The sequence below is a fragment of the Haemaphysalis longicornis genome, unplaced genomic scaffold (assembly GCF_048455015.1).
Source record: "Haemaphysalis longicornis isolate Haplotype H1 unplaced genomic scaffold, Haemaphysalis longicornis Haplotype H1 scaffold_6, whole genome shotgun sequence".
NCBI lineage: Eukaryota > Metazoa > Arthropoda > Arachnida > Ixodida > Ixodidae > Haemaphysalis > Haemaphysalis longicornis.
In genome coordinates, this window is record NW_027526407.1 from 60,305,795 (window position 1) to 60,323,899 (window position 18,105).

Below are 18,105 nucleotides of genomic sequence, written 5' to 3' on the forward strand. Positions count from 1 at the left end.
GAGAAGTGATGCGTACGACTTCGCAACAACGACCTAAAAGGCACCTCTCTGTACCCAAGCCTGTCAGAATACAGTATATAAAAGTTAAAAATTAAGTGACTGCCTCGGTCAGAATACTGTATATAGGACTTATAAATTAAGTGACTGCCTCTAGAGAGTCCTCCCAAAGTGCACAGTGCGCTTTGTGCCCTTAGTGCTGACAGCGCCCTAAAACCTGCTACCCCCCTCCAGCTAAGAAAAGCAATACGTAGCAATAGAGTAAATTAGAGTACTGTAGTGTCGCGACGGTGACGGCCCCTATGGTGCAGGACGCTACAATAAACATGCACACATTGAAGGAGGAATCCAGGAGAACATTTATTCGCAAGATACCGTCCCCATTATAGCCGGGTCGCAGCCTACTGGTGGTAAACCCTTGAAAAGAGAGGTTCCGAGAACCGTGATCTTGCAATTACTACCTCTGAAAAAGCTATCCTTTGTAAAGAAGATAAAACGATTTGGCATGCGAACCCACAGCCTCTGTGTACAGAAGTCGGAGCGTGATACCTTAACACCATAGAACAATGTGGACAGTACTGGGTAGCCGTTGCTCAACCATATGTGTGGTGATGCGTATAGCCACTGCCTGCAGGGCCCACGATCTCGTTGTATAGCAGTACTCAAGGCGAAATTCAACTCGAGGGTACGGTCTCTTGCAAGTCCGGAAGGCCTGAACTATCTCCTGTAGGAGCATCTAAATAGAACTGAAGAGAGAGAGAGAGATGGAGATAGATTGATAGGGAAAGAGTGGGGGAGGGAGAGATATGGAGGGAGTCCTAGAAAGAGAGGGGGAGTGAGAGGAAGAGATATGAAGGGAGAGAGAGATGGAGATAGATTGATTGGGAGAGAGCGGAGGAGGGAGAGATATGGAGGGAGTCATATAAAGAGAGGGGAAGTGAGAGGAAGAGATATGAAGGGAGAGAGAGATGAAGATATATTTTGAGATAGAGTGAGAGAGGGAGAGATATGGCGAGATATGGCGAGATAGATAGATAGATAGATAGATAGATAGATAGATAGATAGATAGATAGATAGATAGATAGATAGATAGATAGATAGATAGATAGATAGATAGATAGATATGAAGCGGGAGAGACAGAGGGGGAGAGAGAAACTTCTTGGTTCTCGGATATAGGGTATTGGGGATGGTGGAGGCAAAGAGAGCCGCCGCGATTGCTGGGGATTGGGCGGCGGTCATGACTTGGCCTGACTCCTCCAGGTCGCGCAACATGTACTACTATTCGCAAAGCGCTCGCAAAATTGTATCTTCGATTTATTTCTTTTTTTTGCAAGCCAGTAAGAGTTGCGTTGTTTATGCCACATCGATACTACAAATATGAAAAGCCTGCTTCTAAAAACTACTGTGAAAAGTTGTGCTTGGTCCTCAACCACAGACACTGGTAGATTATCGTTGAAACCGTGCGCAAAACAGTTGCCGAGTGCATTTCGGAAATTTCTCGCTAATAGGCTTGATATTGTGGCTTCCATTTGCCTGTGCCTGTGTACTCTGCATTTCCTTGCAATACGAAGGCAGTGGCAATGTCAACGGTGATTTGTTTCGCTTAGATGAGAACATGAAGAGTAATTTCCTTATCAACAGATATATATATATATATATATATATATATATATATATATATATATATATATATATATATATATATATATATATATATATATATATATATATATATATATATATATATATATATATTGTGAGACCAGTGGTAGCCTCGTTTGTGGAAGGTCGGAACGCTGAATGCAATGTCCCAGTGGAATGCCATCTTCACTGGCGCTCGGTTGCGGCCACGGCTTCTTCATCTCTGTATATACTCATCATCACCGATTCTTCTACCTTCTCGAACGATCATCATCGGTAACCTGGTTCGGTCGCCATCTTGCCGCCTTGCAGCTCGGCCTGCGAATAAAGCGGTTTGTGCGTACTGGTCTGCCTCGCCTACCATCGGCCTTACAATATATATATATATATATATATATATATATATATATATATATATATATATATATATATATATATATATATATATGCAAAGAACTGTGCCCGCTGCTTGACAGTCCCGCATGGCAGTCCATCATAGATCAACCGTGACCAATCTAGGACTGGTCTTTCCGAAGCTCCCTTGCTCGCCTGTAAGAAAACACGAATGCCATTAACATGCTCCCTTCCTCGCGTTCGTCCCTCCCCCCATAGAGCGGCTCCAGTCATTCTAGTTCCTGGAAGGGAAACATTTCGACCTTGTCCCGACCTCCCACGTGATAGCGGCCCTATCTCCAATTTCGGTCTACCATAACTTGGCCGCGCTTCTCACCTCAACAATACCCGGCCCACGATTGCTGCTCCTCTAACGCCGACAGATGCTGCACAAAAGGGTCACCGCGGTAACACTACGGATCGTTCTCACCACAGGTGACGGTTTAACCGTTATCTACGTTATCGACGAAGATCTGACCCGGAGTCACATCATTCATATCTCATATTAGGGCAGTGCCATACGTTTCTAGTAAATTACCTTTGCCTCCTTAAACTTTTGTCACGTAAATTTCGGTGGCACACTCCGCACGCGTTACCGCACTCCAGTAGCCGCTGCATCACATTCTAGCTGAACATAGAATAAACCCTTGTGTAACGAGATCACGTTACTCTAAGTTTTTCATAGCTACCACTGCATGGCAAAGAGAGAAAACCACCTCGCTGTAGAAAAGTTTCGTTTATAAAGAAGCCAGTTTTCTGTCCTAGAGCTCCGTTCTAAGGGTTTACTGTTACTGTTTATAGGGAAGCTCGCATCTCGCTGCTGTCCTCGTTGTTTCCGGTTCACGGTGATGATATTGTGTCGGGGGGCGGCTGAGAAGTACGGGAAATGCGGACGGCTAGTGTGTGGGATTCTACATTTCACACACTAGTTATTTCCCACCCCGCAGCCATCCGCGCTCAGCAAACATGCCTTGCGAGCGCCGGCTGCGGACGGGTTCTTTGTTTGCGGAGACAGACAAAGGCAGGAGGCGGAGAGGGCAAAAACCCAATGGCAGCATTTATTGGAATGTGCAAATCAAATACACTGCATACAGACTAATCGTAGGCTAAACGGTAACATTGGGAGTGAGGCATTAAACAACGCTAGAGATCGGGATGGTTCGACTCACCGATGGATACCAGAGCAGCGGTGTGCTGCGGTGCGAGCGCGGTTGCAGTCTCCCAGCTCGCCCGGACGCGTGCCATTGTGGCGCGTTCCCCAGGTCAGGACCAGCGCGCCCAAACGTCCGCGCGCTACTGAATCCTCAAGACAAGAGCCCGTCCTCTCGTCATGCGATAACCCACCAGACCTCGCCATTTGGTGGCGCTAGTGCCGAGGAAGAACTGGCTCTTGGGTAAGGCCGAGGGGAAAAGGGTCAACGCCTACACCCTGGCGACGAGGAACCCTCCGGTCGCTAGCGCCCTCCCGTATGGTTCCCGTCGCGCGAGCGAGGCGCATTGTGCCACACCAGCCGCGATGGGAAGCTAGCCAGAAAGGGGTACGCGTGAAAGTCACGATCAACACATCCCTCCCTCCTAAATTACTTGTGTACGATGAAAGCTGACTACAGAACTAGAGGCGACGGAAAGTTCGTTCGTCGATTAAATCGTTAGTCACTTCATCGCGTAGCCTACGCCGGCTTCCGCTTGTCCAATGCCACCGCTGGTAGTGTACCAGCTGGCCCGGTCGTCACCCGCTGATGTCTGCAGGCAGATCCGGGAAGAATCGCACCAGTCAGTCCAAGCATGCGTTGCTCAGGTGGCGGTACATCCATGATGGCCCGTGGCCGTAAAGTGGCTAGAGACTGCCGACTCCCTCGGCCAGGCTGGCGGCGGCATGCTGCACTGCGCCGCTTTAGCGGGCTCGCCAGCTGCAGCCGACCCGTCGTCCGGAGCAGTAGTCAGCAGCATAAACACGCTCCGTCATGTGGTCCAAGCCTGTGTGGCTCAGCTGCACAAAGAAACTTCCCGCACCTTCAGTGTAGGGCAGAAAAAGAGCTCTTCGATCTCCCCGCCTTCGTGGCGCAATCCTAATGACAGTTGCGAAGTTGTCAGCATAGCCATCGCTCTGGTAATGTCAACAAAGCCCAATAAATTGTTCAAACCTTACAATGTATAGGGCAGGAAAAACAGCCTGCATTAGCCCTTTGATCCCATTGATCACGTGGTTCGATGTCGAATATCACAATTGCCATGGCATCGGCATAACTACCAGCTTGTTAACGTCAACAAAGCACGCCAAATTCTCTTAACCTTGCAGCGTGCAGGGTAGGGAGAATACAAAGTCGATTGCATCAATAACGTGACACAATCCGATGGTTCAGTTGCTAAGTTTCTCAGCAATGCAACCGCTCTGGAAATGTCATCATAGCTAGAACATGCTCTAACCCTATACGGTACAGGGCACAAAGAACACACACGGTCGCATCGACCGCCCGGCGCGATGCTTAACCACACAAATGCGAAAGCAGTATTTGCTCGCATCAGTAACACTTCATTCATACACATGAACGCGGAAACAGTATTTGCTCCCAACCACGGCCCTATGTTCACACACATGAACACCGCTTGCGTAAAAATGCTGAAATACGTTTCAACACACTGGCGCTTAGTTTACGTGAACAGACCTTGGTCTCTCGAGCCGAACAAGAGGGCTCCTGCGACGTTACAATCAGCGGGCGCAAAGTTTGCCTCGCGTAATTCTCCCCGTCAGTGGAAAAGGGATGAGGCCCCCCTTCAGTCCCGTCGCCCGCGTGGCACGACAACAAAAACAGCTACGCTGCGGAAAGCAGTTTTTGAAGCAGCGAGGGGTCAAAGCAACAGTCTTTCCTGAGGCGGGGGAGATTCCTTTCTTTCGCGCGAGGCTACCAACAAAAGAGAGGGAGCGCGCCATGCCCCTCTCGCATTGTTCCCAAGGTCGTGCCTTCTCCGGGAGGACCGTCTGTGAATGCCTTCGGGTCACTCACTTCGGCAAACGACCCGCATCCAAAAACACAACAAAACAAAACAGACCAAACGAAAGAAACCCCGAACGTGCCCGTACGTGCAGCCGTGGAGGCATATGCTTTGTTTAGGGTCCTACACGCTCGCTGCAACACAAGCAGCTTATGAGCGAGCGGCACCTATTGCAATCGGCGGTATCGGAGTGCCCGTGCCAGGCTGCAATACAAGCTAGCCTTTTGCGGCACACGTGGCCCGGCCACACGGCTCCCAGAGCCTCGACTCCCGGAGTCGACAAAACATAAAAGAAAACTCGGACCCGAATTGCAGCTTCCGTACACACGCAGTTCGAACTGACACAACAGCGCGGGCTCTCTGGCCTCGCGTGGATGCAAACTCGGAAACCCTCGTTTCTATAAACAACAACGTCCCGACAAAAATTCGGAGACCACGTGTTAACTGGCATCGATGTCCTACCATATACACCATTGCTGCAAACTGGGCGCTTAAGAAATTAAAAACGACGCAGCAACAAATAATGGACCTTTTTCCAGTACCGGTCCTCCTAGCGGCAGCCACTGCGAACTAAAAATGGCAGTAAGGCACGCCCCCAAGAAAGGCGTGCTTTCGGAGAACTCGTGAACAAAACATCCTGGTCCTGTAGTCCCTTCCGCAACGACCCGTCACCCGCACCTTTCACATCATGTCACGGTAGCAAGCGCATGTTACCGTGAGCCATCTGCCGTGGATGAAGTCCCCCCTTTTTCTTTTCTTTTTTTTTCATTTTCATTATTCCCTCACTGGCAGGCCGGTGCTCGCAGCCTCAAAGTCTTTGCCCCTTTCCTTAGAAAGCCCTTTTTGTGAGCCCGTACGAGCCCACCACGAGCTGGCGAAAGAAAAAAATTAAAACGCCCAGCGCTAGACATCATAGCCGCTCCCCTAGCAGAATCCTGAGGGGCGCCCTTTTGTTTATTTTGCCGGAGGCGCCTGCCAAAATGGCGGACCGGCAGCCCGCGCATGCGCAGATCGCTACTGGAAAAAAGGTCTATTCACCTCGCTCTCAGGAAAGTTCGCCTCGGCTAATAACTCACTCCAATCAGTTACGCCTGAAGTCTGTTGTCTATGCTCGGATCGTCCGACGCCAGAACAAAGGATGCTGCCGCGCCTCCTGCTCATCTCTGCAAACAAGGCCTCACGTTAGGACGCCATATGTGGGATTCTACATTTCACACACCAGTTATTTCCCACCCCGCAGCCATCCGCCCTCAGCAAACATGCCTTGCGAGCGCCGGCTGCGGACGGGTCCGTTGTTTGCGGAGACAGACAAAGGCAGGAGGCGCAGAGGGCAAAACACCAATGTCAGCATTTATTGCAATGTGCAACTCAAATACACTGCATACAGACTAATCGTAGGTCATAACGGTAACACTTGGAGCGAGGAATTGAACAACACTAGAGATCGAGATGGTTCGACTCAGCGATGGATACCAGAGCAGAGGGGCGCTGCGCGTGCAAGCGCGGTTGCAGTCTCCCAGCTCGCCCGGACGCGTCCCATTGTGGCGCGTTCCCCAGGTTCGGACCAGCGCGCCCAAAGGCATGCGGCTAAAAGGAGGAAAATATTCCACGTTTTCATTGGCTCCTGAAACCACTGTCAGTCGGGGACAAAAGTTAGGGACATTTAGAGAATTTGTTGTTGCAGCAAGCAGGCTTGTTCTGGCTTCACGCGTCGCCTCCTAGGGAATTTACTTTAAGAAGCTGAGTGCCCGCGTAGGTTATATAGGAGGCTATGGCCGGCATCTAGCAGTAGACGACGCAAGAAACGACTGCAACTGACGCTTCCTTTCAGTTTTGACGGTTGTCTTGCTCGACGATATTTTTTTTTTTTTTGTGAATGGGGAGCGTGCCTGCCTGACCGTGTCCATGGTATCGCACCGAGTTTGTCCTGCGCTGGTTCCTTTTATCTTAAAAACTTCAACATTTCTTTCTCCTCTGTGTGGTCCTAATATTACTGCTGCGCGCCGCACCAACCAGTCATCAGACTTGGAGGACGTCTTCTTCATTATTTCTCCAAAAATGAATTACCTCTGCGTTTATGTTTCTTGCTTCTTTCAAGAACGATGAGAAAATCAAAGAAAAATTCCGTGCAGAGCTGCGACATCTCCTAGAAGCGCGCGCGTGTACTGGCTTGGGAGAACAGTAATCGCAATAGTACATCTGCTCGTGCAGTGTGCCACTTTTAAACGAAAAAAAAAAACGTAGGATGAGGTATTGCCCCTTCGAGCCAGTTTCCAGATCTGGTCATAGCAAAATGCACATTTATTGGCGATTGACGGTAGCGTAGCTTATTTAGTGAATCTAAGTTCAAACAAATTTGTGTTATTGCAAGATGCTTGATTTCTATAACACTAGCCCTTTGTAGTAACCGATGTAGAGCAGGCATTAGCTTGCTTCCAACGTACAGGCTTCAAGAGCAGGTGTGAAGGACAGTATTAAAATGTGCAAAATTTTTCGAACCTGCGGTTGTAAGTGAGCCTGCAGTGTAATATCTCAATCTTTAATCATGCGCTCTTGTGAAGACCTTTAAAATGTTCCTTGGACAAATGAATTATAACATTTCAGCTTGAGGGGTACAACTTTAAATGGTTGTGAATGTTGGCTACCTGGTAGTTCGTTGTTTAAACTGCAGCATAAACACCAGATAAGAGACCAGGGGACGATGACGTGCCAGTGTTCGTGTATTGTCCACCAGATTATTTCCACGTTCCTGGACAACCCAAAAGGAATCAAGGAGACAGTTTTTAGTTTTATTTATTCCCAGCTCCACAGCCATAGAAGACAGATATCAGAGGTGCCAAGCACAAACGTTGTAGGTGCATCCAGATGCTTGTTGAGACCTCTGTCACTGAAAAGTTAAGAATACCATTTTGAAAACTGGTCAACCACTACATATACTTCCTTAGGAGCCTCCCATTCAAAATTCAAATGACCAAGTAGCTTAAACACAGTATACTATTATTGCGTTCCTTGCGTATACGTTTTTAGTATACATATGCACACTGACGTTTCTGCTTTATTTTTTATTTTATTTTATTTCCTTGTACACGCTTGGCAGAATTCTGATATTATTCTTCGTTCAATCTGCTCAGGTACCATACCCCTCATTAATGCCCATTGGGCAATAAGGGTATCTTGAATAAACAAACATAGAACACCAAATACATGGAACTACTTCTACAAATTGACGGTCCTGTGGCAGTTAAAAAATTTATAAAATAAATAATACAATGGCAAATTTCCACAAAACACCTACTACAAATAAATACAGGGCCAACTCCAGCTTTCCTCAAAATTTTGTATACCAGTGTCTGAATCAGGCAAGAAAACTGTAAACATCTTGCATACAATTTTGTTTGCACGTAAATTGCAGGCAGTAGTGGTCCGAGAGATTGGTTCTGAAGGGGGCGAATTGTTCGGGGGGGGGAGAATAAAGAACCACTCCCCTCCTTGCACCAGTTTTTCCGAGGAGGTGGTGCTAAACATGCCGGCGTGCGCGCGTATGCGGGCACGCCTACAAGTATAACATATTTTAAATCTTGGCATTCATTAGAAAGCTCAGAATAAATACCCTTTTGACACTGGCATAAGCAAGACGTGTGGGCTGATTCGCCATGCAGTTCGCCCCAAACTGTCGACATCAGGGCTCCAGTGACTTAACCAACAGACCGTCTGCTGATGGCGCACGCTGCACTGCCTTGTGTATCATGTCACAGTTTTGGGACTGATATCGTGTGGCCCAGGTGCATGCAACCACGGCCAACCTGGCTGTGTCCGCTCACTCTAGCTCACGCATCCAGCCTGACCATCATCATCATCATCATCATCAGCCTATCTACGCCAACTGCAGGTTAAAAGCCTCTCCCATTATTCTCCAATTACCTCGGTCCTGTGCCAACTGTGACCAATTTATCCCCACAAACTTCTTGATCTCATCTGCCCATCTAACTTTCTGCCGCCCCCTGCAACGCTTGCCTTCTCTAGGGATCCACTCTGTTACCCCTAATAACCAGCGGTTATCTTGCCTTCGCATTACATGCCCTGCCCGCGTCCATTTCTTTTTCTTAATCTCTACTAATATGTCCTTTACACGTGTTTGTTCCCTGACCCACTCCGCTCTCTTCTTGTCCCTTAATGTTACACCTATCATTTTCCGCTCCATTGCACGCTGAGTCGTTCTCAATTTAAGTTGAACCCTCTTTGTGAGCCTCCCGGTTTCTGCCCCGTAGGTAAGTACCGGTAAGATGCAGCTGTCATACACTTTCTTCTTCAGCGACAATGGTAGGCTGCTATTCATTATCTGAGAATGTCTGCCATCTGCACCCCACCCCATTCTTATCCTTCTAATTATCTCTGCCTCATGGTTGGGATCTGGGGTCACAACTTGGCCTAAGTAGATATATTCGGTTACCACTTCCACTGCCTCGCCACCTATCTCAAACCGCTGTGCTGTCCCGAGGTTATTGATAATTACTTTAGTTTTCTGCATATTAATTTTCAGGCCCACGGTTCTACTCTGTTCGTCCAGTGCGGAAAGCATGCTTTGCAATTCGTCCCCCGAGTTACTTAGCAAGGCAACGTCATCAGCAAATCTGAGGTTACTGAGGTATTCTCCATTAACCCTTACTCCCACCTGTTCCCAATCCAACGTTCTGAATACTTCTTGTAAACATGCTGTGAATAACATTGGAGAGATTGTGTCTCCTTGTCTGACACCCTTCCTTATAGGTATTTTACTGCTCTCCTTATGGAGGATGATGGTAGCTGTGGACCCATTGTAGATATCCTCTAGTATTCTTACATAATGCTCATCTACCCCCTGGTTCCGTAATGCCTGAATGACTGCGAGGGTTTCGACCGAGTCGAATGCCTTCTCATAATCTATGAAGGCTATATATAGGGGTTCAGTATACTCAGCGCACTTCTCTATCACCTGATTGATCGTGTGAATATGGTCCATTGTTGAATAACCTTTACGGAACCCTGCTTGTTCTTTAGGTTGACTGAAATCTAAGGTTGCAGAAAGTCTGTTAGCGATTACCTTGGTAAGTACCTTGTAGACGACTGACAGTAAGCTGATCGGCCTGTAATTTTTCAAGTGTTTCATGTCGCCTTTCTTATGGATTAGGATGATGTTCGCGTTCTTCCAAGATTCCGGTACACTTGCGGTCATTAGGCATTGCGTATACAGGTTTGCCAGTTTTAAATGCAGAGCATTTCTTTAACTCACGATGTCACCCGTTCTTGGCGTCCGTAGTTGACCGCATCGCTCGCAGGTGCGCCCTCTCGGCGCGATCGTGGCGTGATAAAGGCGGGTGTCGGCGAGGCTGGAACGCACTCATCGCCGCGCTCTCTCGTCAGCCCCGCTCCTCCTCGCCTACTCTCCACTCGCATCGCGCGCTCTCTCCGCGGTCGGTTCGCGCCCAACAGGTGGGGGCGCGCGCGTCGCGGGATCAGCAACATCTGTGGCGTGATCGTGACGTCAGCATCGCGCGCGCGCGGCGCGATCGTGGCGTTATAAAGGCGGGTGTCGGCGAGGCTGGAACGCACTCATCGCCGCGCTCTCTCGTCAGCAGTTGCCACAAGGGCAACAACATTAACGTAATGCAAACTACTTAACGTCGTACGCCCCCGGAAATTCTCTGCATTTGATCGTGCCCCTCGCGAGAGGGATGTTTCTGCATCGCTTCCCGGTGGACATCGTTTGCAAACCATTTCCTTCTACCAGCCTTTATTTTTTCAAGTACAATTTCTCCGCCATCCTTCAAGAGGTCTGCTGTTATCTGATCCTCACCAGGTGCTTTGCCCCCTTTCATTTCTTTCAAAGCGTTCCTTACTTCTTCGGTCGTTACTGGTGGGATGTCTATCTCCTCTAAACTACTGTCTCGTTCGGCATTATCCTGGATGTCCCGGCTACTGTACAGGTGCCTATAGAACTCCTCGGCCACTGTGACTATTTTATCCCTATTTGTGATGACATTGCCTTGCTTATCTGTAAGTGCATACATCTGATTTTTCCCCGCGCCAAGACGCCTCTTCACTGCTTTCAGGCTACCTCCGTTCTTTACAGCGTATTCGATCCTCTCAATATTATACTTCCGTATGTCAGCTGTCTTACGCTTATTGATTAACTTCGAAAGCTCCGCTAGTTCTATTCTGTCAGCTGCGGTAGAGATTGTCATGGTTTGCCGTTTCCTAATTAGATCTTTCGTCTCTTGTTAAAGTTTACCAGTATCCTCTCTAGCCATAGTGCCACCGACTTCTACTGCACACTCCGTGATAATGAGTGTAAGGTTGTCGCTGGCTTTCTGTGTCGTAAGCTCGGCTTCATTGCCCGAGCCTGACCATGATGCAGCAAAAACAGTGACATCAACAGCGCCATTCTCTCATGGCGGCCACCTGGTGTTGAAGCCGAAACTGACATGAATAAACAAGGGTCAAAAGAATTTTTTTTTTACCCTGCGGTCGACCATGTAATGTTCCATTCTATGATTCCTGGGCTGTTAAGCAGCCATAGCAATAAGAAAAATGTAACACAAAAATTTCGGACCAGTACTATTTTGAAATATTTACATAGACACATGAACTGCGTGCTCATGGCCCTTTCTGTGTACCATTCCTCAGCTGAGCATGGAAGACTGGCACAATGGAGTGTCACGTTTACATTTGACAAGTTTGCAAGCTTAGTGATTGAACTTTTCTGATCTTTCTTGACAAGGATTTAACCTATAACCGCTCCTCACTGGCTTGGCTCATGTACAATGCTTAAGCTTGTGGGCATGCTCTCTACGGCATGCCAAGGAATGTGGTACACTGCGGTTGCGTGAAAGAACTCTTTACTTACATCTTCCACCTCGTTGTCGCCCGTCCGGGCATACACAAGCACACACCAGCCAAACCCCCTGCGTCCCGAGTCCGAGTCTTCCCAGCCCCGCGCTTCTCTCACTCCACCGCCCGCTCCCACAAGTCCACTAGCGCCATCTCTGCGGTGCCGGCGTATCAAGTCTTTCAGCCCGGTGGCCTCACGGTAGGCGAGGAGGGCGAGGGAATGGAGCTCGCGGCGAGGGGCTCCAAGCAACACCGTATAGGTGCCAAGGCGCTTCCCACAAGCTTCATGCACATACTGTACTTGGCAGTTTCATTTACTTAAGTGAAGCTTCCAGCTTCTCCCTGATGTATCTGTAATCCACGCAAAATGCACTGCAGGAAAGACTGCGCTTGTCTTTGTGTCATCTTTTTCTGTGTCCCCGTATCGAGTGCGCAAAAGTTACCGTTAAGGAAAGCCAACTTTTTCTGATGATGACGATCATGGGCGAAGTGAAAAAACATTAAAACGCTTCCCATGATCTGAACTGAACCTGGGTCTTTCAAGTTATGAAGCTGACGTCTATCCCATTGCGCCATTCTAACACAGTCGAAACAATTTGGATTTGCATAGACGTGGAAAATTACACAAAAAATGCACACCTCCATCTAACGACAATGGTTGTACACTACAGAAGGTCATGGATTGCCTGCGTCAGCAAAGCTCTAGAAAGCACAACTGTAGTGCAGCAGACCGTACCAACAAGAAACAGGTGCTCAGTACTGGGCTGGTTAATTTGGTGTTGGACGTGGTTTTGGAAAGCTTCCCATCCCCTGTTTTTGTCGTTTCAACAGATTCGCAGTTGATTTTTTATTAAGTCTTCCCGTCAGCAACTAGGTCACAGATACATATTTGGTTGTCATACTACCAGGGTGGTCTGCGAGCAGACGCGGTCTGTCTGCTGCAAATTTAGAGTGTACCACAAAACGACCCACTTCTGGATCATAATGGGAAACAGCGCAAAAACAAAACTTGGACAAGAAAGACAACGGGACGAAGCGCTACTAGCAACTGAAACGTTTAATCGTCAAAACACACAAATATATACACACAATCCATGCCATTATACACGTAAACCATGCCATTATGAACCTATACCAACAAGCCCAACTCGCAGTTCTTCTAAATGCCACTTCTGGAGGCATTCACCTAGTTTCCATGGGTACCCAGAAAGGATGTAGACCAAGGCTTGTCCTCCAGGCCCTGCACCAACATCGTAGGGGTCAGGTCCAAGCACTTCTTTTTTTCCACTGGAAGCCCTCCTATGCATATGCGGCAGGAACAGGATTAAATGCTGTGTCAGCACAACTGAAACTTGGGTAGGCTCAAAATACATCTTTAAAAAACAAAATGCGTAAAAGATGGCGACGAAGAATAAGACCACACAGGACAACCCACTACCAGAAAAAGAACACACAGCGCATCGTCCTGTGTGTTGTTTTCTGCAAAACCACAAGTGGGCAATCTCTGCCGCATTGTTAATAACAAGGATAATCCAAGGAAATCGAGGAACCAGTGCAGTGTAAACCATGCGCAGCCTTTAGTTCATTGTACGATTGGCATGGTTTCCAAAATTCCGTTGTCATATGTAAGTCCGTGTATGTGGGCCAGACAGGACGCTGTGTAAGTGTTCGTCTCGGAGGGCATTTATTTACGATAACGAATTCAACGGGCGCAAATCTTCCTGCGCATTATAAAAAGTGTGGGTGTCACCCTTTGTTTGACGAGACCGTGGTGTGTCCCTCCTGCCTGTACGCATTATTTGTCCGCTTTCAAATTTTCAGTGGCTTTATGGCCTGCTACATACTACTTGTCCCATACGCAGCTTCATCCATTCACCTTCAATGTACACTTTACTGACAGTTGCTCCTGGTGCCTCCTCATCAAGGGCCCAAAATGCCACATAACCTTCACAGCCCCTTGGATGATCTGAATCTGCCACAGTCATTTGGTCTATCCTTTCTCTCTCCATCTTCCGTCTTTTTTGGCTCATGGTTTCACGCTTTTTTCCCCTTTGGCCGCGATTTCCTTACGTTCTCTGTACAGAAGCGACGTTTCCCGTTCATCTCCCGCAACGCAACTTAACTGCCCGAAGAGCTAGAACTCTGATGCGTGCACACGACATACTCAAGAGATTAACGCTATCAAACACACGCATATTTACGATCGAGAGACTGCACCTCACATATCCAGGACTGCGCTTAGGGAAGTACACGCCACCGGTTCGATCAAACTTGAGCAATGTTATGGGCTCCTAAACAAAAGGAACAACAACGAGACGCTTGAAACTGCGGCCGGAGTGTGTGGGGACATAGAATCGTAATTTGAATTTAGCGTGTGCTGCATACTTGGACGAGAAACAGGGACTGGGAAAAAGACAAACCACAGGCAGGTTGGCTACACGAAGCAGGTGTTGGTTTGTGCGCCAACGTCTGGTTTGTTTTTTTCCACTGTCTCTGTTCCTCGACCAAGCATGCAGCTCACGCTAAATTTGAATTGTTAATGTCACAATACTATCGGGAACGAGAATGACAGCTAGGAGAACGAGGCGACCACGCAAACAAGAATTCACGCAGCTTTAGGTACACAGTAAATTGATATAAACGCAAAAACTACAACAAAAATAACGACGTTACTGACCTTGATGGGAAAATGAGCGCAGCCGTGTCTGTGCAAACGCCGGAGACCGGCATGGCTGATCCGGCTGATCTACGCTGAGTAAAGGCTGCAAGACTCTCTTGAAATGTCGCAGTAGGTATGTAAGACACATAATTGGATAGGGAGATCGCACAAATACTAGCATTCACGGTATAATCACGCATCTGCACCTTCATTTAGTAATCAACACAAACTGCACGCTGCTTCGGAACACAGAACAGGTTCTAGCCGGTTGTGCGCCAACTTCGGCGTTGTCCTTAGGCGGTCAAAAACAAGCCAAGTGATGTCACGTTTTGATCACGTGACCCAAGGATTTCTTTCCTCCTTCTAGCTGCTCCGCGCCCAAACGTCCCCGCGCTAACGCATCCCCAAGACAAGAGCCCGTCCTCTCGTCATGCGAAAACACACCAGACCTCGTCATTTGGTGGCACTAGCGCCGAGGAGGAACTGGTTCTCGGTTAAGGCAGAAGGGAAAAGGGTTAATGCCTCCACCCTGGCGACAACGAACCCTCCGGTCGCTGGCGCCCTCCCGTATGGTTCCCGCCAGGCGAGCGAGGAGCATTGTGCAACGCCAGCCGCGATGGGAAGCTAGCCAGAAATGGGTTCGCATGGAAGTCGCGATCCCCACAAGTGGCAGGGCGGTTCGGTGAATGAACCTGGTAACGCTGCCGAGTTAAAAAAGTAACTGAACACTTCAGTCATTACCTTCCCGTAAGAAACGCGTTACGGGCTCTGCACTGCCTGTGAACGATATTGAAGCGTTAACATTCTCAATAAAATCTAACCCCGGTTACTTCTTGTGCAGCAAAGCAAGAAGATACGTGGCAATTTCTTTCTTTTTGTTATCGACCCTAACGTCCCTTCCCTCGCACTGCAGGGCACCCACTGAAGCGCACACGTGACCCCTTTGGCCACTAAGCCATGTCCGTTACAGGCCACTGTGGGCCTGGACTAGCGTTCATCCTTCAGGGCACCTGGTGGGGATTCCACGCATGGCGCCGCTACATCCGCAGCAGGGCTCAAGAGCGCCCCTACGTTTGCCGCGCCTGGTACCCGTTGCACTGCGTTCCCCGACTGGCCTGCTTCGAAGGCGTCGCCAAGATAGTCTGCTGCCTGATCGGTCTCGTCATCGAGTACATCACCGCCTTTGAGGGTGGCAAGTTGGCCTATGCTTCACACTACCACCACGTTTCCATGTACTTCTTCTCCGCCACCAGCGGCGTCGTCGAAATACTGATGTACAAGGGCCTACCACTCCCGGAGGGTTCGGACTACGTCGCCACCTTGCTGGCCACGGTGGTCGTATGGCTGCTCTTCAACTTCCACCTGCACGGGCGCTCGCACCTGGACGTCCTCGCACACTCCCTTCTCATGTACACCGCCGGGGCCCAGGCACTGTGCACCATGGTTGAGATGGTCCGTCGCCACAGCATCCTGGCGTCTCTGGGACGGGCCTACTGCTCCTTGCTGCAGGGCACGTGGCTATGTCAAGCGGGCTTCATGCTGTACAGCCGGACCCCCAGCATTCCCAGGTGGGACGAGCACAGCCACAGTGACGTGCTGGTCGCCGGGGCCGCGTTCACGTTGCACATGTGGCTGCTCCTGCTGTACATCGGTCTGCTCGGCGTGCTCGCGTGGATCCAGCGCTGCACCTGCGACTGCGACGACCCTTCAGACGGGCTTGACGAGGCGGGCTACTCCTTGGTATACAACTCGTTCGCGTCGGTGGATCGGAAACTCGGAGGCCAAGACAAAACGGCGAATATGGCGATTGGGGACTACACTGACGACGATTGCCATGTCTGAACCATTCACTATCAGAGAACAGGTAAAGAATGGCGGTCTGGGGAGCGCCATTGTGCCATGAGTGCGGCAATAAAGAGTGTTTTTGTCTTGTTTTCTTTTTTGGAGAACAGGATAAAATTTCGGCTACATGGCTAGCTCAAACCCCGCCTGAGCTTGTGATACAGAGAAACGCACTCGGAGGGAAAGCAAACACTAAACTTTTAATCAATAAAAGCACCGTCAGACTCTTTAGATAAAGCATAAATAACCCAAAGATATAAATATCGCGTATGAGTTAACAGCCTCGCAGCTTCACATTGTTCCTGCAAACGCTTACTGCACAAGGAGAGCTGCTTAGCTTCGCCGTAAACTTTTGTGAAGGAGGCAAGTTGTGTGCATAAGTAGTGTGTTGGAGACTTTAAAAAAGCATTTTGCGCCGCAATTAGCTTAATCTACAGTATGACATTAGTTGAGATCTTTAGTGCAAATTTTGGTCAAAAACAATATTTCAAACCTTTATATACTCAGCTCAAAGAAGCTATTTCGGGTGCAACGATCGTTGAACCCTTCCAGAGAGGCAAGGCGAACGAGGTAGGCTTGCGATAAGTTTTAGGATAACTCTCCATGGATGGGCTAAGCTAGCTCCCCCGTAAACGTTATATTTCGAGCAGAAGAATGCATTTGTGCCTTGTATCAGCGGTTACAGTAATTTAGTTGTGTCGAATTCTAACCCTCAAAAGTAGCTTATAAGACGTTCGCCGAATATTGTGGTGTTATAGCGTAAGAAACGGCTGAGGTGATGATCGGCAAGACGTCAAGCCTATATTGCGATATTTGTGGCTCACCTCAAGCTGTGGAATGACATAAAATTGTCTCCACCCTGGACCATTTGCACTCAGACTGGTACTTGGACCATGGCCCTCTCCCTCTGCTCAGCGCGAAGCCCTTTCCGCGTTTATCGCGGACATAGGTGCATCTACGACATTGTAGTTTTCCCTTCAACGCATGAAGCTTTTAACTCATTTCCCTGAAGCAGGACTGTATTTTATTTTTATTTTATTTTGTTTTTCCCCATCACTCTTCTTCCTAACGAAACCTACTGCCATTGAGTTTCTTATAATATACACTAGAGAGAAATCTTGCGCTAGCGTCTATGCGGGCTCACATCAAGGACGTGGGGGTAGTCATGGACTGCCATTGCATCTTGCGCTCGCCTTAATTTCATCATTGGCTTGGATTGAAACGCTTTAGTGGCCGTATACTCGAACACAGTGCCACAAAAAACGCAAAAGATGGTGTGTTATCTAATAAGTGGAAAATAAAACAGGCTGTTTTGAAGCTAACAAAAAAGGAAGCAAAGCATATTTTCGCAGGAATGGTTGTGCCTACCATTGATGATGATGATGATGATGATTGCTATGGGTTTCCCCTTTGTAGCGGGGTGATGACATGTCATCTTAATAAATTATGCAGGCCAAGCTGGTAGTTAACAACAATGTCCATATTTTGTGAAAAACTCATTTGAGATTCTTATTTTGTTAATTTTACTATTATTTCAAATAATAAGTTGTTTGAAGAGTTTGGAAAGCTTTGTGAGAGTGCCTACGAAAACGTCGTCTTCGTGGTGAACCGGTGCACCGGCCGTCAGCTACAGTTTAACAAAACTTCTTGCTGAGCGAGTTGGTTCATACTTGAAGAAAAAAGAAAACGTGGCGTTTAACAGTCACGGAC

At 48.3% G+C, this 18,105-nt stretch overlaps 1 protein-coding gene across 1 annotated transcript; it reads left to right on the top strand.

Moving 5' to 3' along the window:
• The first annotated feature begins 15,308 nt into the window (after positions 1-15,308).
• Positions 15,309-16,619, top strand: LOC144141580 (transmembrane protein 45B-like). The gene has a single exon (XM_077673120.1). It carries the CDS (start codon positions 15,511-15,513, stop codon positions 16,393-16,395), a length of 885 nt encoding a protein of 294 aa, XP_077529246.1. The 5' UTR covers positions 15,309-15,510; the 3' UTR covers positions 16,396-16,619.
• The last annotated feature ends 1,486 nt before the right edge of the window (positions 16,620-18,105 follow it).